The 23,645-nt window shown below is 35.6% G+C and overlaps 1 protein-coding gene across 2 annotated transcripts in view; it reads left to right on the top strand.

Moving 5' to 3' along the window:
- Positions 1 to 23,645, top strand: part of LOC150079136 (uncharacterized) — a 381,717-nt gene that overhangs the window by 238,937 nt on the left and 119,135 nt on the right. For both annotated transcript variants that reach the window (XM_090382718.1, XM_090382717.1), the window contains exon 13: positions 2,137 to 2,309. In XM_090382718.1, coding sequence (XP_090238844.1) covers positions 2,137 to 2,309 — 173 coding nt within the window. The remainder of the gene's footprint in view (positions 1 to 2,136; positions 2,310 to 23,645) is intronic.

Below are 23,645 nucleotides of genomic sequence, written 5' to 3'. Positions count from 1 at the left end.
GAGAGGAAGGTTCTGTTCTTTTCTTAAAGAATAGATCTTCTCCATGTTAGTGAGGGAGTACTTTATTGCCACATGGTGCATGAGTTGCCATTGAAAAATGTTCTTTATTAATGCCAAGGTAGCACAAATTTCTTCAGTTGGCAGTACATCAGTTCAGTTTTTGCCGACCGGGCTAGCGAGGTGGGTAAAGTGCCTGCCTGGCAACCCAAAGGTCACGGGTTCGAATCCTGCCTCGGGCTTGGATCAAAGTATTGCAAAAACCTTGGGAGGTGCACTGTGGCCACAGAAGCCGATGCGCCAACAACTACCAAAAAAAAAAAAGAAAAAAAAAGTACATCAGTTCAAATTTAAAATTTTTTGTAGACAAGTTTCCATTACTTCTCAGCGTTAAAGAAATAGATGCAGTAGACATTTTGCAGCTTCAGTTTTGACAGTTTTGGTGGGAGCGTACTAGATGCTATTATGAATGAAGAAAGAATTAATGTACAGTAGACTTGGCTTGGGAACTAGAAAGCTTGAAATAGTACAGTATTATCCCAAATCATGCTTGGCATTTTAATAATTCCCATAGCTCAGTGTGAGAGAATATTCTGTCAGGTTAGTAAAACAAAAACTGAGTTCAGATCTTGTTATGGTGAAGTTTTGGAAATGCTCCTGTCAGCTAAGTCTAGACAGCAGGAGACCCAGAGCATCCTGTATGTGTTCGATGGGATTTAGAGCTGGGGAAAAAACAGGCAGGCCAATCCATATGAACAATGTCCTCACTTTCCAAAATGAGGAAATGGCACCTTGGAACAGATGCACATGGGGAAGGATTACCTCAGTACAGTGGCGTGCATCGGTTACAGTACCGCCTTCCAATTTCTGGAGTTGTGTACATCCATCCAAGATAATGCCTCCCCAGACGAGAACATCTCTATCACCATATCGATCCCTTTCAGTGATGTTTGCAGGGTGATACCATGTGCCAACCTCTCACCAGATTAGCTGACGTCCAGAATCGCTGCTGAGGCTGAATTTACTGTCATCATTAAGGAGTACCTTAAGTAAAGATTTTGTGGTTGTAAACTTTAGAAATAGTGTTGGTTCTTACACACTTACTCCAAGTTTTTTTGATAAACTCAGAAGTTGTCAATTAATAATGAAGTTTATTTTCCCCATAGTATTAATAGACTCATCATCAACATCTGTCACTGTTCCATGGGTCGACGTAAGAAGTCCATGTCTTCTCCGTGTACTTCTCTCTGTTGTTGATCTCACTCCAGTTTTCTCCTTGGCAAATGCCCCTTGTTCAGCCTCTTGACATGTCCAAACCTTTCAATCCTATTCTGGAGCTTTTTTTACCTGAATTCTCTTCCTAATCACATCATTCCTGGTTTTGTTGTATCATATTGTTTTTATGGGTATGCACCTCACAAACCTCATTTCTGCCCTCTACATTTTGCTTTCATCATTTTTCCTCATAGTCCAAGTTTCAGATGCATATGTCACAATTAGTATGCAATAGGTCTGGTTTATAGCCTTCTTACACTTCAGTGGTATATTCCTATTCCATATCAGATCTCTTGTCTGCCTATAGAAATTCCCACCCACTTGTATCCTTCTATTTATTTCTTCATCTGTCTCTCCAGTATTTGTGATGGTGCTTCCTAGATACTTGAAGTTATTAACTATATTTAGCTCTTACCCTTCCGTTGTAATGTATTTGTCGGGCTCACCACTCCTCTCTAGAATCATTACTTCACTCTTCTCCTGACTGAAAACCAGTCCAAATTCTTTAGCCATACTAGTCCACACATCAACTTGCCATTGCACTTGTTCCCTGCTCTTTCTTCATATGCAGAGGTCATCTGCAAAGAGCATCACTCTCATTTGGTCTTGTCCCAGTTGTTGTTCTGCCACTCTACATTGCACATCATTATTAGTAGACTATGGAGTTTTTTTTTTTTTTTTAAATTATGGTTCATGGCATTTTACACCTATTTTTTATGACCTCAATAGTTCTCATAGGTTTTGATAGGTATGCACTAAATTATGTAAAATCAGTATTCATTGGGAAATATTATAATCCTTCTTCAGATTCTGATATGAATGTGATAGATTTCTATTCAATTAATGTTGTGCATTTTGTTTCAGGTGAGACAGTTCACTATTTCTTATGCTTAATTCGCCACAGAGCTCAAGTAATATCTACTGAGATGTTGTCTACACAAGATGGCATTACAGCTGGGGCATTCTGCTTTACGAATCACATAATATTTCAGAATCTACAGAATGATTTCTATGTTACCCTTGAAGTATATGCATTAGTAAGTTTTACTATTTAGTAATATTCTTTTATGAATTAAGAGATAAAACATTGAAACTACAATGGACTGATGAAAGTTCTTTCTTCCATGCATGAAAGTTTATTGAACCAACAGTACTAAAATATGAATTTTTTTTTTTTTTTTTTTTAAGTGAGGAAAAACATTATTTATATTGGACTCAAATTTCTGTAGGAATTTCCTTATTCTCTTCATAATTGTACATACTGTGGACCCGATAGTATGAACCAGAGCTATAATGCTCAATACGTTCTACATTGATATCAATATTTGTAAAAGAAGAGAAGTTTACCTCAATATGATACGTCGAACACTTCTGTATGATACTCTCCAGAAATTAAAACAAAAACAATTTAAAAAATCGAAAATCTTACATTATAGTAAGAAATAATTAACAATAATTAAAAATCAAATGAACACAATTAAAAATTAAGTAAAAAATTAATTTAATGAAAAAAATGCAAAACGATTTTCCTTCCTGAAGCTGACATGCTTTTCGACCGTATGTCGTGATCACAGGAATGAAAATTTTTCAAAATGAGTAATTCATTAAATGAGTAATGGCATGAAGAGAATAAGTTTATTCACATAACCACATGTGAAATAGAGAGAATAAATGAAGAATAGTAAATTTTCAGTGAGTTTGCATATCAATTGTGAATAGATGAACTTGTTTTGACAGGTTTGGAAGAAAGAGGAGATTGCTCTGATTTTGGGTATAATGAATAAGTTTGAGTGCTTTTGGGTATACTTTCTGAGACATGGGAATAGTGATAAGGGTCCACAGTATGTACAACCATTATAAACTATTCAGGAATGTAATGCTGGGAGTGAAAGATAACCAGATTTTTGGAAGTGAGGTTGAGAAGTTAGAGAAATCCAAGTAAAAATCTGTTCTTATTGATAAATCTGACTTGTTAAAGATGGGAAAAGCATTATCTCTTTTCATGTTAAATAATACAGGATTAGGATTTTAGAATGAAGAATGACTCTTCAGTCATAAGTAATCTCCCCCCCCCCCCTCCTCTGGAGAATGCTTCAAGATATGCATTTAAGGAGCTGGTTGTGGTTATTTGGCTAATTGTGATTGTTTGTGTAGAGCAAAGTCTGTTAGAGTAGAGGTGGATTGTAATCTACCATCACCAAAACTACAGGTTGTATTTTTGGTCACCAGAAGGCCATTAGCAAACATGGGGGAAAAATAGTGCAAGTATTAAAAAGCACTGGACAGGCCATGTGCTGGTGGTTAGCAGTATGGCTGCAAGTAAAGTGGTTCTAAGTTTGAACAGGTATGTATTTTTTTTTACTGTCACAAAAATTTCACAGTTATTGTGAATTCAAAAAATTCTGATTGCATTAATATTGAATACGTAAACTCTTCCAGCCTCTGTTTCAAGAATAAACAGAAATTTATTTATTTAAAGGATCATTAATCGAGAAGTTGGTACATTGAGTGCCATCTTCCATTATAAGGTTGGGACGCACTCGTTCTCACTGTACCCAGTTGTGAAAACTAGAGGATCAGAAAGCCTTATTGCCAAATCCACTAAAATGCCTTTGAAACATCTATTGTCAGGGGTCACTTTCTTGAGCATTTCCATGGAATTTGCAGTGAAGATGGGTGATATAAGCTAAGTCATCACCTGTGGATAAACTGTGATGGAATTTGTATTGATAATTTTTAATGATAGAAATTCTGAAAGTTGACATTTAATGCACATCTCCAGCACTTTGCAAAGGATTGAATTAAGAGAGGGAGATGTCAAATTGTGATACCATTTAGTATCTCTCATATTAAGGAAATATTTCATTACTGAGTTATCAAGGTTTTGGAGACTGTCTGATTAACCACAAAAGATTCCAATAATTATGGAATGCCCATTTGAGTGTAATGACATGCATTTCATAAAGTGAAATCTTTATCAGGAATGCATGGGATTAGTGCATTTCAGACATCTAAATTTCCTGATTATCTAAGTTTTCCATCAACTTAGAGAAAAATCAATGGATAACAGTAGTAAAACTAAAATATCAGGTATGTACTAATGTTGAAGCAAGTAAAATTTGTTTGAGAAAATAACAGGTACTTTGCATTGTTTAAAACATTGTTTTTCTGTCCTTTCTGTCCTTAGTTTTCTGTCTTTACAAAATTTAATTTATTAAAGAAAACTAATTATTGTATAACACTGTAACATTAGTTCAAACTAAACGTTTACTCATTTGCTTGATCAATATTGTTAATACATTTTTTTAGCATTTTTCTTGGATCGGTTAACTTCAAAAAGTAAAATGCAAATAACTCAAGTATTTCAATTCTAATAAACCAATTGGGATGACCAAATCACAATGGTGATCATATAACAGGTACCACTAAGTGATAAGTAATTATATTGGTTACATTTTTTAAAGTTCCCTTAATTTGTTTACTTATGCAAACCTATGCAACAGGGAAGCTCATTTATAGAGTAGGGGGCTAGTTGTAAACACGTAAATGTTTATGGAACACGTTTAAAAAAAGCAATGAAATGTCAAACTTGAAAGTCTCTTTGATATCATCACAAACATATCTAATAAGTTGGCCTTGCCAACTGAGAAACCAGGTACCAAAAGACTGCATTGATTTACACTGGATAGTGTAAATTCAATGTATGAAGGGGTCATTGTTGGCTGGATGAAAACTGATACTGGACTCGAGTTATGAGGTTACTGATGCCTATGGAGAAGCCAATCCCCAGTCTGCTGGCAGTACAGATAGTTATTTTCAAAGCTGTTTCTGATAATATCTAGATTTATTCTGTTGCTGTCTTGTTATCATTGCAAGTATGTGGAAATAAATTTTTCAAGAAGTAGCATGTAGATTTTCTCAGATTGACAGAGTTGAGAGTAGTAATTCCTATATAGAATAAGATATCAGATGAAATGTTTCTGCAGTTTCTCTAGTTCATTAATGAGCCTTGCTTGGTGAGTGTTCCAGCTCTGTGAGGCAAATTCAATATTTAGAATTGGGAGGAATGTAATAAAGCCAACTAACTTACAGCTTTATAAACTGTGCTAATGATGTGTTTGTTGAACATGCAGCTGCATTGTAAAGGTTATGCCTAGATTCTTAATTTTGGTCTAATCTGGATAGAATATTGATTAGTGTTGTATTAGGTCAGAATTGTCTTTTTTTTCTCTTTACTTCAGCAAATTAATAAGAGGAATTCTGTGAGGGGTTAATGTTATCCAAGGTTTTAGCTCACACAAATCTGTCAGTTGTTTGCTGAAGGTGGTTCATCATCTTCTGTACTCAAAAGATGAGAAAAACTTATTGTCAGCAAACATGAGAATGTGAACAGACAAATCAGCATCATTGAGGCTGAAATTATTAATGAAGATTTTAAAAAAATAATGGTTCCAGGAAGAAATCTTCTGGTACATCCCTTTTTCTTTCTTGGTGATTCCTTTCTTCTCTCTCTCTCTCTCTCTCTCTCTCTCTCTCTCTCTCTCTCTCTCTCTCTCTCTCTCTCTCTCTCTCTCACACAGGGTAACTTGAATTTTTTTTGGCTGGTGCAGTATAAGCCTCGGGCTTCCTTGCACCATATGGCTAATAATAATAATAAATATTTCCTATAAGTATTAGCCATATAAGTGCAAAGAAGCCACAGGCTTTTGATTCACCAGCTAATAAAATTAAATGGAAAAAAAGAATAACAAACAAAAGAATAACAATCAAGATATATATATATATATATATATATATATATATATATAAAAAAAAAAAAAAAAGACAAGAAAACAGACTAATTATGTGCTTTGCCTCCTCACATAGAACATAGATAACCATCCAGTTGACATTTGAATTTTTCAGCCTCAACTACCTATGAAGGCAACTTATTCCAGTAAATCAACAACTAGCTGGCTAAAGGACAACTTCCTGCAATCCAGCCTAATCCCCATAATTTTGAATTTATGGTCCCTAGTTCTGGAATCCTTCATAACAGTGAAAATTTCAACTTCATTCATTTTTATCCCCATAATTAGGTCTTAATTAGGTCTTAATCAGGTCCTCTAAGGTCCCTAATACTGATTTCCTCACATGGTCACTCTTTTGCTGATATCACCATGCAGTTTGCCCATCTTCAAGAGGCTTAATGTCTTTTTTTAGATGAGATCTCTATACTTGGTTACAGTATTCCAAGTATGGTTTTACAATTGCCTTATATAGGGATTATGACCTCCCTATCTCTACAGGCTGTTGTTTGATAAATCATTGACAGGACACAATGAGTTTCCTGGTCACCTGTTTATACTGCTCAGAGAGTTTCATATCTGCCCATATTGTAACTCACAGATCCCTTCCTTCGTTCCTTCTACTGTTTTTAATTCAACCCCACCAAGTTTATAAGTTATTCTGGGGTTGCCATTCCCCAACCTTGCATTTTTCTGCATTAAAACATAACTGCCACTTTTCTGATCATCCTTGAAACCTGTTAGTCATCCTGCTTGGCACTGATTATTAGCAACTCTCCTGTTCTTTACATCATAATCTCCGACATCACACATATCCATTCTTTGCTCTCTTAGCCAGCAAGTTTTCATAATCTGCCTTCGTTAACCTAAAACTTTCTGTGGTACTATTACAGATTAACTTGTAGCTGTTGTAGACTTCAGTACTTTTCATCACTCTTAACTTTTCCTTGCCATCTTTCTATTAGACTGGCCAGCTTCATATTCATCCAACTCAGATCCTCCTCGCTATATTTTCTTAATATTTATGCATTCATGATTTCTGTGTTGACTGCTTTAAAGGTATTCCATAATTCTATTGTATTCACCCTGCCTCTGCAATCTTCCCAATTGATATATGCCTCTTGTAGCTTCTTTAACTCTCGTAGTTCCCTTTCTTGAAATTAAAACTTATGCCCTTAAACTGCAGCATCTTTCTCCAACTAACAACTGATTGTTCACTACCTGCCAGTGTTTCCTGTATTGTGAGTCCTAAGATGTCATCTGATTTACGAGTAATGATCAGGCCTAGAATATTTTTACCCATAGTATTTCCTCTAAGATGCCCGTACAAATAATAATCGTTTAGTTTATTTAAAAATTTTGTTGTTCCCCATGGTAAGTTTCCCTCTCACTTATTCCAATCAATTATGGGCAAATTGAAATCACCCATAATAAGACACACACACTTGCTTGCCCATTCCTTCTGCATGTAGAGACTCTTGTCATACTCCGTACAATCCTCTGGCCTCTAGATTGTTCCTATTCTTGTTATGCCTTTGCTTCTAGCTAACTCACACCACACAGGTTCTATGCTGGCAGGTGTTACTTCTGACTCTACAAAAATTCTTTTCATTCTCAGGCTGCTTTTGATAAGAAGCATGACTCCACTACTCCTTCTGTCTTCCCTAACCTTTGTAAATACATTTTACTTAACACAGTGAACCTTGTCATCCCCAATTCCTAGGTGGCACACATTGACATTAGCTCTATTATGGCACTGTTAGTTATCCTAACCTAGGCTGACCATACGTCCAAGTTTCCGAGGACGTGTCCTCGGACATCCTCACGGGTTTTTAAAATTTGTCCTCGTTTGTCCTAGTTTTTCTATTTACAACTTGAGATTTACATTCACTTTAAATTTTTACACCCTCTGTATTCATTTAAGCATCACTTATAAGAATGTGAGTGATACCCAAACAAATGATACATACAGTACGGGTGCTTTTCTGTTATATCCACCGTGACTGCTGCACTATCATCGGGTTTTCATTAAATATCACAGACCACACGTGCTCTCATATCTACGTCAATGGAGAGCGTTATAGCTTACGTGGCCGCCAATAGATAGTGCAGAAGTTACGGTGGCTATAACAGAAAAGTGCCACGGTACGCACTATCGCAACAAAAACATCGATAATATCAAAGTATCGTTTTATGTTTTTGGCCCTGGCAAGTAGTTGCTACTATTTTTCAAAAGAAAGCAATGTATGGTATGCAGTATTTCTGCAAAAACATGGGAAAAAGGAAGTGCATAGTAACTAATGTAATGCTTCAAGGACATCCTTCATTCAAGAAAGGTAAAATAGTGTTATTTCTGTTGCAAATAAAGGAAAATTTGATTTGAAAGAACATCTGAACACTGAAAAACATAAGTGTAACACCAGATGTGCATCGGTTTCATCAAATGTTTTGGAAAAATTTATTGTACCTAACAAGGATATTAAACTCATCAGACCTTCTGAAGGCATGGCAGCATATCATACAGTAATGCATCACCAATCATACCGCTCGCTGGATTGTTGGATTCCGCTAATGAAAAGAATGTTTCCTGATTCACATATTTGTCAAAAAATGTTGTGTGGCAGGACTAAGGCTGAGGCAATCATAAATAATATTTTTGGACCACATACAATTGATCTTGTAATGAATGATTTAAAGAACATACCATATATAAGCATTTCAACAGATGCTAGCAATCATGGTTCACTGAAAGTATTCCCAATTTTAATTCAGTACTTTGACTATCAAAACGGTGGAACTAAATGTAAATTATTAGATATAATTAATCAACCCAATGAGCAATCACACACAATTGCAAATATGATATGTGATATTTTAACCAAAAAGAACATTATAACTAAATGTATCTCTTTTTCTGGTGATAACTGTAATACTAACTCGGTGGTGTCAAAAGAGCTGGAAGAAATAATGTGTATTTTAAACTAAAAGAAAAACTTAATGATAAATTAATTGGAATTGGTTATCCAGCACGCATTTTAAATAATACTGTGCATTATAGTTTTGATGGGCTACCAGTCAATATAGAAATGCTGGTTAGGGTAATCTACAATCATTTCTCTATTTATACTGTGAGAGTTGAATCACTAAAGAACTTTTGCAATTTTGTAGAGACAGAGTATAAGCAACCTTTATACTATACCAAAACGCGATGATTATCTCTCTTTCCAGCCATGAATCGCATTTTAGAACTTTACGAAGGGTTTAAATCCTATTTTCTGTCACTGAAAGATTCACCAGCAATATTGCAAACATTTTTTGAAGGTTGATATGAATGAGGCATACCTTTCATTCGCTCATTCATTCATTCATTCATTCATGTCAGTCTTTCAAGAAAATATAAAATGTATTGAAAGAGACTGTATTTCAATAATTGAAGTGCAGAAAATCCTTAAGACTGTTTTTCATTTGCTCAAGGAGAGGAAAACCAATAAATTTCTTCCGTTAAGTGTGCTCAATACTAAAAATTGCAACAGAAAAGGGTAAGGAAAATGAAGTCACACAGTTTAGAGTTCAAATCGAGAATTTGTATGGCCGTATTTTAAAATACAGGTGACCCCCACTTAACGCTGATCATTCGTTCCGGAAAAACAGAGCGCTAAGTGAATCCGTGCTAAGGGAGCGCCGCTTTTCCATAAGGTAACATATGTATTTGTGAGTTGCAGTCAGTGCCGTAGGATATTTCCTAATCAATAATAAACGGTAGTGAAAAGATGCACAAATGTCGGTCAAAATATTTAATATTAAAATATTTGTACATATAAAATATCCTGCATTACATACGTATATAATTATGTGGATTTTGAATTAAACTTTGGCCCTCTACCAAATAAACTAAAAGGGGTATTAATTTTAAATCCCCCCGCAGTGTTACAACCCAACAATAAAGTCAACCGATCCTTCGCCGCTTTGAAACCAGGCATGGTTTTTCTTCTTTCAATATGAAACTTCTCTTAGGCATTCATTTCCACAAAAGTCCTGCTTCATCTATGTTAAAAATTTGTTGAGAAGTATAACACACAACACCCCTCTTCAATAATTTTAACAAGTTCTTTTTTGAAAGTTTCGGCTCCTTGATCTGCACTAGCGGCTTCTCCCTGGATTTTAAATCTATTCTACCAGCCCTTACCAGTTTTAAATGGTTCCACATTTTTTGCCATTCATTTTCAAGCTATCGACTCCATCAAATGAAACAATTTCATTTAATATGCCAAAAATGCATCTGTAAAAGAGCGTTATAGTGATCTGTGACAGCATTATAGTCAGATACAGGTTATAATATAAGAACAGCGTTATAGCGAATCAGCGTAAAGCGAACCGCGTTATAACGGGGGCCTGCTGTATGTTGAATCATGGTTAAAACTATTAGATGAGTTTCAAATCTTAGAATGGATCGATTTGGTAGGAATTCCTTCTTGGGACAATGTTCATTTCTGCTTAGAATATCTTTGTGAGAAGGGAGTCACAGTCGATGATGTAAAACTGTTTGATCAATGGCATAATTTAAAGTTATTCTTGGAAACACAACAGGAAAATGAGAAATGGAATACATTAACTGCAAATGAGAAATGGGTGATGTTTTTTAAACAATGTAAAACTTCTGAATTAACTTCAGAATTACTAAAAATTGTGCAATTCATCTTTTGTGTATTTGGCCACAATGCAAATGTTGAATGTGTATTTTCATTGATAAATAGTCAGTGGACAAAGGAAAGAAACCAATTAAAACTTGAAGCTGTTAACGGAATATTATTTACTATATATAATATGCAAATGACATATGAAGAATTTTACAACCACATAATTAATGAACCAAAAGTTTTAGTAGAAATTTTATCCTCAAGTAAATATTAATTTCAATTAATTATTAAATGTTTTTTAAAAGAATACCTATTTAATTTTTATGTCAACAAGATGTATTTTATTTTGCCACTACAGTAAACCCCCGCTATTCGCGGTTTCGCATATTCACTGTCGCTGATTTAACATAAAATGAAACCTAAAAAAAAAAAAAATGTGAATTTTAAAGTGCCGTGAACATTTTCCGCCATAAAAAAACATGGGCGTGGCTAAAATTATCTTTCCCGGTCAAAAAAGCACTCAGTGGGTGGGGGGGAGGGGTGACAATCGCTATTTCTCGCTAATCCTTGTTCGGTATGTGTTATGTGCTTACCATGGAAGGTTTCGTCGTTTGTTTTTAATTTATATGCTTTTAAAATTGAATAAATTTATCAATTTATAAATTGATATGCTTACAAAATTGATAAATCTACCATTTTGCAGTGTAAAACAGACTTTTTCGAGTGGAAGAAAGTGACTTTATTTGGGCAAGTTCTTTCTAACCCGTACAAAAATATGACTACGAATAACAAGGGAAATGTGAATGTGAAATTATCAAAGAAGGTGATGACATTGGCAAATAAAATTGAGTTATTAGACAAAATTTCTAATGGTGAAAGTGTCTTCTCAGTGGCAAAACATTATAAAATCAATGAATCAACGGTACGATCAATCAAGAAATAGGAAGAAAAAATCCGCCAGTGTCAGTGAAAACGCGCTAATTGCTTCAAACATTTGCTCTGTAACTCGTGATGCTAAATTAGAAAAAATGGAAAAGCTTTAAATCTGTGGATAGAAGACCGAACTCAAAATAAAATTCCGTTAAATTCACTCATTATTTGTGAAAAGGCAAAACTCCTTTATCAACACTTTAGCAAAACTGGTGATGGCACTGGCGGGATAAGTTTTTTAGCTAGCAAAGGCACTAGTTTGAAAGATTTGTTTGAAATTTCTAATAAATATTACATTTAATATTAAACTGTTTCTTATTTTCATTTCGATGCCATATGCTTGCATTTCACTATGTACTGTCTATGTACATAGTCATATTATGAAGGTACCTATAATACATACATAGACAAAATTTTAGACTAGTTTTTCTTATATACTGTATTTCATACTTTGGAACGGAACCCCTTTATAACTATGGGAGCCATAACTCAGTATTCGTGTTTTCGGTATTTGCGGCATTTCTCAGGAACGTAACCCCCGCGAATAGCCGGGGTTTACTGTATTGTATTTTCAGTTTTTTATCTTTGGCAATAAAAAAATTTATAGTCCTATTTTTGTATTCTTCCTAAAATTAATTTCTTCCTCTGCTATCCTAGTTTTCATAAAAAATATATAGTCACCCTATCCATTCTTCAAGGCTGTTCATTAATTTCATGGTATAAAATTCATGGAAAATAAGAAATTGATGAACTACTGCATAAGGAATGTGTTTTTTTGTCAAACTTTAGAATTAAGTTCTGAATTATTAAAAATTATAGTATTTATTCCTTCTATATTCGGTCTTCATTGATGAACATTCAATGGCCAAAAGGGAAGAAGCCTGTTACAGTTTGAAGTAAATAAAGGCTTATTGTTTACTACACATAATATGAAAAAGAAATGCCAAGAATTTTAAGATCAAATAACTAAACAGCCGAAAATCTTAGAAAATATTAATTTTTTAAAAGTATTAAGTGTATTTTTAAAAGAATGTCTGTTTTATTTTATCAGAAGAAATTTCTATTTTATCAATAAATCATATAACGTTCATAATTGTTTGTTAATAAAAGAGTTTAAAATGTCCTAGTTTTGTCCTCTTTTTAAAAATGGGAATGTCCTAGTTACTCTAAAAAAAATTTGGTCACCCTATCCTAACCAGTAGTCTGAATTTGCTCACTTCATTGTCAACACTCTTGAAAGTATTGTAGACGCAATTAAGACTAAGTATTCGTTTATATTTTGCTATCCTGATATTCCTCTTGAAGTTATATAAGCTTGTTTCTCTAGCTTAAACTTCCAACTCATTTAAACATTGCTATCCTCAGAACATCTTGCCAATATCAGCTGTTGCAGCAACAAGAACTCTTGTGATTTGTGCAAGCATTACTCTGATCCATATCGTCAGGTAAATGGGCTTATATTACACTTATTCCCCTAACTAGCAGTTCTCCAAACCCTTAAAATTCCTCAGTGATACTAAGGGAGAAAAAAAAAAAAAAAAAAAACCCGTTGCCCCACCTTTGTTCAAATGAATCCCTTCTCTAAAAATAATGCCTTCTACCTACAAGTGCAAGCCATGTTGATAAAAATCCCCCCCCCCAAGGCTTTGAGGGTGATATTTTTATCAGTGGAGTTCCTCAAGTTAATCCACAAGGCTTTCAGCATGTAAGCATTCCTATCATGTCTGGCCAGAATTGCAGACACATAATGCATTCTGGCTAGACTTGATAGGAGAGATTATATGCTGAAAGCCTTGCTCCTGTGTTCATCCAACAAATCATCAGGTCATATTCATTTAATATCATCAATCTCCACATGAATAATAATGCTCTCTATAAGCCCCCCCCCACCAAATTTGAAAATCCATTGCTAATGTCATTAATTGCTGATCCTGACAAATACACCCTGGTTCTCTGGGCTGCCTATCTTTATTTTAAAAAATAATGTTACCCATTTTTTCTGACAGTAGACTCCCATTTAAGGGAGACATTGTCTGGGATAATGTATTAGCTAACACCTTGCCATGTGTGAGTTAATACCTGGATGATATTTCTGCGCACAGTTGTTGATGTAGTTGATCCTAGAGTGTATTAGGTCCAGGACACCAGACTGTGTTGAGTTTTTTTTTTTTTTTTTTTCTGAGTAAATTTGATATGCAGTGTTTAAAAAATTGGTCATTGGTCATGTGTTATACCCAATGCACCTTTCTATGTGTTCTCTAATAATAAGCATTGTGCAATGAAAGGAAATAAAAATATGTGGTCATAATATTTACTTGATGTTTTCTTAATTTTATGCCAAAACAGGATCTGAACCACAGTGACTAGTTTTTTCTAATATGGACCACAAAGAAAAATGTTGTAATTGATAATGTAACTGATAATGTTGTAATTGATGATTATATTCTAGAATATAAATATGTCAGTTACCAGAGCTTTCCAGTTATGTGAGTGATGTAAATAACAATATATTTTTAAATACACCTTGTTAGGTAGCAGTGCTTCTTTTTTAAATAAAAGTGTAATACTGAGGCATATGATGGTGACTTGCTTTACAATGTGAGCTGGACAAATTTTGTGGCAAGCATAGTTTGTATATGACTATATACACAACTGAGGCTTTTGTAATGCACATACAATAATATTTGATAACTTGTCTTGCGTGAAGCTTTTGCTCTAAATTTACTTTTTTTAGTATTTTTATAAAAAGTAAGGGTTCAATTCACTTATAAGAGTGATCAAGAAAATAATAATAGATGTAACAAGGTATAGTCAGCAAGGAAGTAAGAAATAATTCAATCTTCCTAGGACCCCAGAGTCCTAGTACACCCAGATTTCCGCCATATTGCTTGGTCTGAAGATAGGATTCCATATGAATCCAGAAATGCAACTGTATTGTATGTTTTAGTGTTGAAAGTACTTGAAGGAAGTTTGTACATGCCTAATGCTCTAAGAAACTAAAATTTAAGTAAAGAGAAATTTATTAGAAACAGTGCATTTTAATAGTAGAAGTTCACATTTGCAATTGTGTATGTTAATTGCAAGCTTCACAGAAAAAACAAAAAAATGAAAGGACATTTAAGATTGTTCAAGGATAATTTGCAAAATTCTATTGTTTTGGATCCTATATTGTCTTTCTCAATTGTCATGAAACAATCCTACAATTGATAAATGCAAGCAGACATAGCAAATTCCAGTAGCCCAATTAGATCTACCATATTTAGGAAATCTGAACCACAGTTATGGGCTTCCAGTTTCCGTGTAAACAGAAGAGAAGTAGTCCTCCTGTCCAGAGTGCGAATCGGTCACAGCCACCTCGCCCATCTTTATCTACTCATAGGAAATGATCCTCTGAAGTTTACTCACTGCAACTCTTTTCTCACAATCACATTCTCATTGATTGTACACTATATACTGCTGCCAAAAAAAGCCTCATTCAGTATTCTACGAAATCTTCAAGAACCTTTAACACTTCGTCATATTATAGGCAATGATACAAATCTTCTAGAATTTTTCTCCTTCCTCAAAGAGATACAGCTATATGATCGCATCTGACATGATTTTATAATCACAATATCTGAACTCCATACCCTTGATAGGCGCAATATGGCCCTAGTAGCCCTTGTGCCAGAAATAACAATACCATATTTAGGAATAAAAATTAAAAGATTTTAAATAAATTTATGTGATTAAGTTTTATTTCTATATTGTGCCATTGGTCAAAGTTTACAAACAAGGAGTCTGCAACTGAGAAATGCATGTATAACAAAGTTGCTAGTGATTACTGGACAAACTTAATAAGGCACCTCCATAGCCAGGTGGGCAGGAGCAGCAGTGCGTAGCACATGCTTCTTGATTAGACCAGGGTTCGAGCCCATGACCATCAAATATGGAGAATGTGGAAAGGTCAGGGAATGACCACTGCATATCCCTGGAGCAATATGGCCTTAGTTGCTAATGCTCCTAAAAACCAAATAATAACAACAAACTTAATATGATGTATATTTGAAATAAAATAGCAAATACAATTGAAATAGATAGTTGCTAGTTTAATTGGCAACAGCCAGAGTAAACACATTTTGTACATCATAGTTTGATTACTAATGGCCCATCCAATGATATAGTATTAGTTTGATTGGCATTGGATAGTGTATTATGTCAGGATTCTTTAGAAAAATTTTCTAGGGGTTAATTATAAGATAATTAGCAGTTACCTTTTAAACTTTGGATAAATGATATAATGATCACATTTAGTAAACAATTAACAAGTGTTTTTCATGTGTCCCTTTGAATTCATTGTAATTGAGTTCAGCTGTATGTATTTTCTGTGCAGAGTAGTGTAAGTCATTTAAATAGAAATTTCCTGCATATAGAAGTATACCTTTTAATAGTAATATAATTAATTAATGCCCAGTCAATAATTTTGGATCTCATTATAATAAATTCAGCTGTGGGTATATATATATTTTCCATGGAGAATTGTGTATATCATTTAAATAGTTTTTCTTAATTAATGGTTGGTTAATAAATACACAGTCTTTTTATTAAAGAAGGGTCTTCATGTTAATTGTGATGTGTGCATTAAACATGAAACCCATCTTGAACAAGTTGAGTCTATGAGAAAAGATGGTTAAACTTTGAATAGAAAACCTGAGGAAAAAAAAAACCCAGTGTTTTTTGCTTGGTAGTGCTGCAAAATAGCAGAAGATTTTACTTGTATTGGGCACAAATAATTTGCATTTGCAAGAATTAATTAATCAGAATTAACCTTTGTCTAATGTAGAAATAGATAGGAAATTGTAATTATTATAGGATAGTTTGCAACAGAGAGTGAAAGAGACATGGAAATTGAGTAAGGAATCAATCTGTGAGGATGCTGTTTATAAAAAGAAACATCATTGTCGAGAAGTTACATAAGTTTTCTGCCTTAAACAGCAAAACCAACCACAGAGTTTAGTTTTAATGGACAATCTGAAATCAGGCAGTTCAGTTAGCCTGATGAGTTTGCCAAACTGTGAGAAAGTGTGAAAGAAACAGCACCAGTTTGGCATTAAGGTTAAAAATAAAAGGTTATGAGTGGTACTGCTCCTGCCTCCATGTGACAAGGCTAGAAACTTGGGTTGTAGAGTCACTCTCCTGGACTAAAGAAGCTATTAGGGACAAGGACATATATTCAGCATTAGAATCTAGGGGCTCAAGACTTGACTGCCCTTTCACAGAACATATTCCAGTTGTCAAAGACACTATGGACAGATGCAGAATTGAGATACACCTAACTTTTCTTGTAGTCATTCTTTCTATAAGTATCTGCACAACCTATAGGCAAGTTATCACCTTTTTAATACAGAAATGTGTAGAATGTATTGTTTGAACACCAGAAATGGTAAAGCATCTCTGATCCAGAGACCTTTAAGTTAAATTAACCAAACCAAAACAATCAATACTGTTGACAACATTCTACGGTATACTGGTATTATCAGTTTATATCATATCACCTTGAACAACTCCAAAGTTGTTATCTGTAAATGGGACTTTGCTCACTGTCTCTCCTAAAAACTTACTCAGGTGCTTCAACAGAAAGTGATACAAATATGAAGAATTATGATTAAAAAAAGATGACAAATTCATCTATGTTCATTCTGTTATATCGACTTTTGGCACACAAATCTTTCCACCCATAGTGAAGGCAGGATATTTAAACTGTAAAATTCAGCTTTACATTCCGAATCCCATTCACCGTTTTAAGTGCCAAAAATATGGCCATTCCCAGATGACATGTTGAGGAGATTCTGTCTGTGCCATCTGCAGGTCAAAGGAATATGTTCAAGAGGTGGCACAGCTTAAACTCCCACCTATCCTAACTGTAGAGGAAACCATACTATCTTTTCCAAAGCGTGCGAGTTATGGAAAACTGCTCACTGCATTAATTCAGAAATATGAAGTAGCTACACCTCGTTTAGAATGCAAATGGATATCTCTCTCTCTCTCGCTGACTGAGTCAAAATTGTTTGCTGAACCTCTCAAAAACAAAGTCAGTGAGACTTCTAACACTCAATTTCAGAACCCCACCTGAAGCTCCTTCTATGGCATGTGAAAAAAAAAAAAAAAGTTGAAGCTTGAAGAAAAAGATTTGTCAGATATTAGAAACATGGAAGTAGATGATACATCAGAACATTATAACACAATGGTACCAATGACACCATTGAATCCCTTTTTTTCCTGAAAAGGATAAAATGCAACAGAACCAAGAGAAGCTCACTGCTCATTAAAAAAACAGTCAGATCCATCTACCGCAACTAAGTCTAAGTAATGTACAGAAATGTAGAAGACTGCATAGCAACTCTGATGAACTGAACAATCTGATTAGTTGAGGTACATGAAATTTTTCTGTCACCTCGTTCTTCCTCCAACTTTCTAAATCGTATACTTGATAGGTAAGATGGAGATACAGAGTGAATACTCATAGAGGAGTGATAAACTTCATTAAATTCACTATACCTTTCAGACACATTACAATACAAACATCTTTATAATTTGTTGCAGTTTATGTTGTGATAAGAATATCACCAATCCTTTTATCAATTTACATTCCACCATTATATCATAGCTTTTGAACACAGCTTAATCTTGTTGCACAGCTCCCACCTACTGTTTATATGGTGATTTCAATGAACATCATCTGTTGAAATCCACATAAACAAGCATGGTAGGGGATCTCCTATCGTGGATACGAGAGGACAGCTAATTGAAGAATTCCTTGATTATCAAAAACTGACAACTGTTAAATATGGTCTCTTCAACATGTAATCACCTACCCACAGGTTTCAATGTCTCTATTTTCATGGATTGGTCAGTATTGAGTGAGCTATTGCACAATGATCACTTCCCATCTGTTTTATTCAGACATGTATAACCCAATCCTTGAACAATATACCACCTGGAATAGTGCCAACTGGCATAACTACTTTACTCATGCCCTTTTTGACAGGCACTTTGTTCAGCTTGATCCTATTAACTGCAGCAGATGCCCCCATTTTGAAATCACACCTATACATGCATTATACATAGGAGCATTTGGTGGAATCTAGAGTGTGAAAATGTTAAATGAGGGAAAAACCTTGCTTGCAATCTCTTCCGAAAGTTTCTGACTACCACCAGTTTAATTGCTTATGATGTACGGAAAGCTTTGCTTGGAAGATTAGGCGGAATGATAAACTTAACTATTGGGTTGCCTCTGCCTTAACTATTACTGAAAATACTGATCCATGAATCATCTAGAAAAAAAATTACAAGCACTGAATGGGAAATATCTACCATCACCTTTCAGTATTTTGTTTTAATGGATGCAATCTATCCTCTCCAACTGAAATTGCAAATGCTCTGGCAGCCTCCTTCTCTACTATTTATCTCTGCCTCTAACTCGTACATCTTCATTTTGATGAATCAAAGTGGATGCAGAAATATAAGTAAACTACTCAACATGTCTTTCTCTGCCTTTTAACCAACCATTTGCTCTGGTAGAACTCTAGTCATTGAACAGATCTCCAAATAGTGCATCAGAAATAGGTGGTATCCTTTACAGCACGATTAAACATTTGTGAAACAGATCTGTACATCCTGTTGATTTTGTATAACCAGATATTTTCATAAAACACCTATCTCTATTGGCACCACTCCTTTATTTCTGCTGTACAAAATCCATGCAAGGATTCTTCATTCATCTAGAATCGCATGCCATTCTTACTTATTATTTAAACAAAATATTTGAAACAATGTTCATATGAGATTTAACTGGTTTCTGGATGTGCAAAATCTTCTAATTAACCAATATTGTTTCCACAAAAACTGCTACACCCTTGATGTGCTCTTAAAGGTCGACTATATCTGCAACACCTTCTCTAATGAAACGTCTGGTCATGGTCAAACTAGACAACAAAAAAAAAATTTGGTAATACTATTTGGCGTCATGGATAAGTATCATCTGGGGGATGAAGGATAATCTCCTTTAAATAATCCAGAATTTCCTTCACCCTTCATGCCTGTCAGGTTCATTAAAGGAATGCTCTATCAACTTGTCATATCCAGGAGATGATTTCCCACAGGATTCCATAATGAGCGTAACCCTATTTACAGTCTGAATTATTAGCCTGACACAAGATATCCCAAAAACTATTGAGGCCTATTTGTATACATACAACCTAATTGTCTCTCACCAGTCACAGAGCATAAGCAATATTGAAAGACAACTTCAACTTGCATTAGCCAAAAAACAATCTTGGACATTAAATAATGGCTACTACCTGACTGAAAAGAAATCCACCATTACTCACTATTACAAACAAGATAGACTTCACTTGTTCCAGAACTTATCAATAATAATCAAATCCTACTTATTAATGTGGATTTGGGTTATTGTTAGTATTACCTGTATAGTGCAGGTAAGCCACAAGCTTTTGCTCCACCGGCAAAAAAAAAAAAAAAAATATATATATATATATATATATATAAGTACTTGTACATATGTCCATTCTGATATTCCCTGTCAGAGACTTGGCAATTTGGAATCTCCTCTCTTTGATCTTCTCTGGCTTAAAATCTCTCTACCTCATCGTGTCAAATTCATCTGTTGTCTCTACCGTTCTCCCAACTCCACTAATCACTTGGAGCTCTTTTACTTCCTCTCTTTGCAACTTGACTTTCTCCAGTCCAACTTTCCTAACAGTGAGGTAATTTTTCTTGGTGATTTTAATGTTCACAACTCCAGCTGGCTTCCGTTTTCTAGTCACACCGACCCAGCAGTCGAGATGCTGAGGCTTTTGCAATTACTAATGACCTAGCACAGATTGTTCATTTACCTACAAGAATACCGGACTATTCTAATCATACAGCCAATATGTTTGATCTTTTTCTCACAAACAACCCTTCTAAGTACACTGTCGAAGTGAGATGTTCTTTAGGCACTTCAGATCACAACTTGGTCATTGTCTCTTCTCCAATGGAATCTTTATCTCATGGCTATTCCCAACCTCGTGTTGTTTGGCATTACAAGAATGCAAGCCGACCGGGATAGCCGGGTGGGTAAAGCGCCTGCCTGGCAACCCAAAGGTCGCGGGTTCGAATCCCGCCTCGGGATTGGATCAAAGTACTGCAAAAAACCTTGGGAGGTGCACTATAGAAGCCGATGCGCCAATAACTACCAAAAAAAAAACAAGAATACAAAATGGGATGACCTGCGAGACTTCTTTTCCATGGTCGGATTACTGTTTCAAAACTTCTGATGTCAACATTTGCTCAGATCGTGTCAGTGAAATTATTCTTGCAGGAATGGAATCTTTTATCCCACACTCCACTTTAAAATCTCGTCCTTTATCTAAACCTTGGTTTTCCAATAAATGTGCTAAGGCTATTCAAGAGAACAATGTTGCATATCGTAATTGGCTTGTTTCTAATTCTTCAGTTTCATTTTCTGCCTACACCAAAGCTCGCAACAATTGTAAAGCAGCTATTAATCAGTCCAAACTGGAGTTTGAACAGGCTAAGAGTAGAAAACTTGCTTCTTGCCCTAATGGTAGCCGAGCATTCTGGTCTCTTGCCAAAGCTATTGGCTGCATCTTTTGCCCATCTCTGCTCCCACCTCTGTCCAAACCAGATGGTTCTGTTGTCACTTCAGCCAAGGATAAAGCTGACCTGCTAGCATCCCATTTTTCTTCCAGCTCATGTAGTAATGATCTTGGTAAAACATCTCCCACCATTCCCAACACACTCCATTCAATGCCTCCTGTGGTCTTCCGTCAAAAGGATATCAGAAGGATTTTGATGAATCTTAATGCTAAGAAAGCTCCAGGTCCTGATGGTATTTCTCCACTCGTTCTCAAAACCTGTGCTCCTGAACTTACTCCTATTCTTTGCCGCCTTTTTTCACTTTCTTATTCCAAAGGTGTTTTTCCTTCTGCTTGGAAATTTGCTCATATCCAGCCAGTTTCTAAAAAGGGTGACAAATCCCTCCCATCCAACTATCGTCCCGTTGCAATTACTTCTACTCTTTCTAAAGTAATAGAGAAATCAATTAACCACCAACTCTTAAACTACTTAGAAACCTTCTGTCTGACCAACGATCGCCAGTATGGATTCCGTCAGTGTCGATCCACTGGTGATATTCTGGCTTATGTTACCCATTTGTGGACTAATTCAATGGAAAGGTTCGGTGAAACACAAGTAGTTGCTCTTGACATATCAAAGGCTTTTGATCGTGTTTGATGTAAAGGTCTTCTAAACAAGCTTCCATCTTATGGTTTGCCAACTGTTTTTAGTAATTGGTTATCCAGTTTTCTCTCTGATCGCTCACTGAGGGTGATGGTAGATGGCTCTCTGTCTTCTAACTTCTCCACTAATGCCGGTGTCCCCCAAGGTTCAGTTCTTTCCCCCACTCTTTTCCTCTTGTATATTAATGACATTCTTCCAATGACTGGAAATCCTATCCATAGTTTTGCCGATGATACACATTGCATTCCACTTTCCATGTTGAGAAACCTTTTCCTGCTCAATCAGCTTCAACTTCTTGAAAATCTGCTACCAATTCCTTAAATGCCGATCTCCAGGTAATTCTCCAGTGGTGCAAAGACAACTTAGTTGATTTCAACCCTTCTAAAACTCAGTCTTGTCTTATATCTCGCAAAAAGGATTCTTCTGCTCCTATGCTTATCTTTAATGACACTCCGATTTCTAGGCAAAATGATATATCTCTTTTGGGGATTACTCTGACTTCTAATCTCTCTTGGCACAAGCACATTACAAATATTGCTTCCTCTGCATCTAAAAAACTTGGTTTTCTCTTTCGCTCTCGGCGATACTTTTCTTCCAAACAGCTGCTCACTCTGTATAAAACCCAAATCCGCCTTGCCATGGAATATTGTTCCCACATCTGGGTGGTGCCCCCAAAACCTCTCTCAGGCTTCTTGATTCCATTCAGAAGAGGGAAGTTAGGTTAATTAATGATTCATCTCTAACAGAGTCGCTCCACTCGCTTTCTCATAGATGTACTGTTTCTGCTGCATGCCTCTTGTACAGATACTTCCATGGGCACTGTTCTTCTGAATTGGCTTCTATAATTCCCGCTCTCTCTTTCAAAACAGTCCGAACACATGCCGCTACCAGCCAACATCCATTTACTGTTCCAACTTCAAACCCACAGAACCAACTTTTCATCTTCCTCATTTATTCATTCAACTGCCGTTTTCTGGAACAACCTTCCTTCATACATATTTCCTGAAAATTACAATCTACAGAAGTTCAAGTCCAATGTCAACAAATATCTTCTTTTGTCTTCTCAACCTCCAACCCAAGCACGGTACTAAATACTGTAGGTTCTAATACCTCTCGTGTTTGGGGTTCACATAACAAAAAAAAAAAAAAAGAATCACCTTCACCTCTGCCTGCGGCTACTTTTAACCTTTTAGTCTGTGAATCCTCCCCAAGTTAGCAGTTTTCCGACTCACCTAATACTGCCTCGATAGCATCAGCAAATATTCTTGCACCCTTTCTATCTAAGTGTATCCCCTCCCTGTAGAAGCAGTCTCTCCTGTTAACAAGCACAGACCACACCGAAAAAAATTCTACCTCTTGAGCCTTGCGCATTCCCTCCAGGGTCGAATTGATTGACAAGGCTCTCATCATGTATTCCCTTCAATCGTGTCTGGGCAGAATTGCAGACACTTTCAAATTTAACCCTGACTCACGACTTTTTTTGCAACATTGACCTGTATATAACACACTCCTACTCTCCTTTTTGCTTTCCCAGTGCTTATATCACATGAAACTGACTCAACATTGAACTTGGCCATCCATGTCTGGATGCACTGCCTTAGTTTTGTGTGTTTCCTAACTAACAGCATAACCTTTTCTCCCTTCCTATCACGACTGTCTTTTCTGTACACATTGTACTTCCCAAATTCGAATTCTGTTTTCCTTATATCTGTGCAGT

The sequence above is a fragment of the Mastigoproctus giganteus genome, chromosome 10, assembly GCF_048544385.1.
Source record: "Mastigoproctus giganteus isolate SK-2022 chromosome 10, ASM4854438v1, whole genome shotgun sequence".
Classification (NCBI taxonomy): Eukaryota; Metazoa; Arthropoda; class Arachnida; order Uropygi; family Thelyphonidae; genus Mastigoproctus; species Mastigoproctus giganteus.
This window is presented reverse-complemented; position numbering and strand designations above follow the sequence as displayed.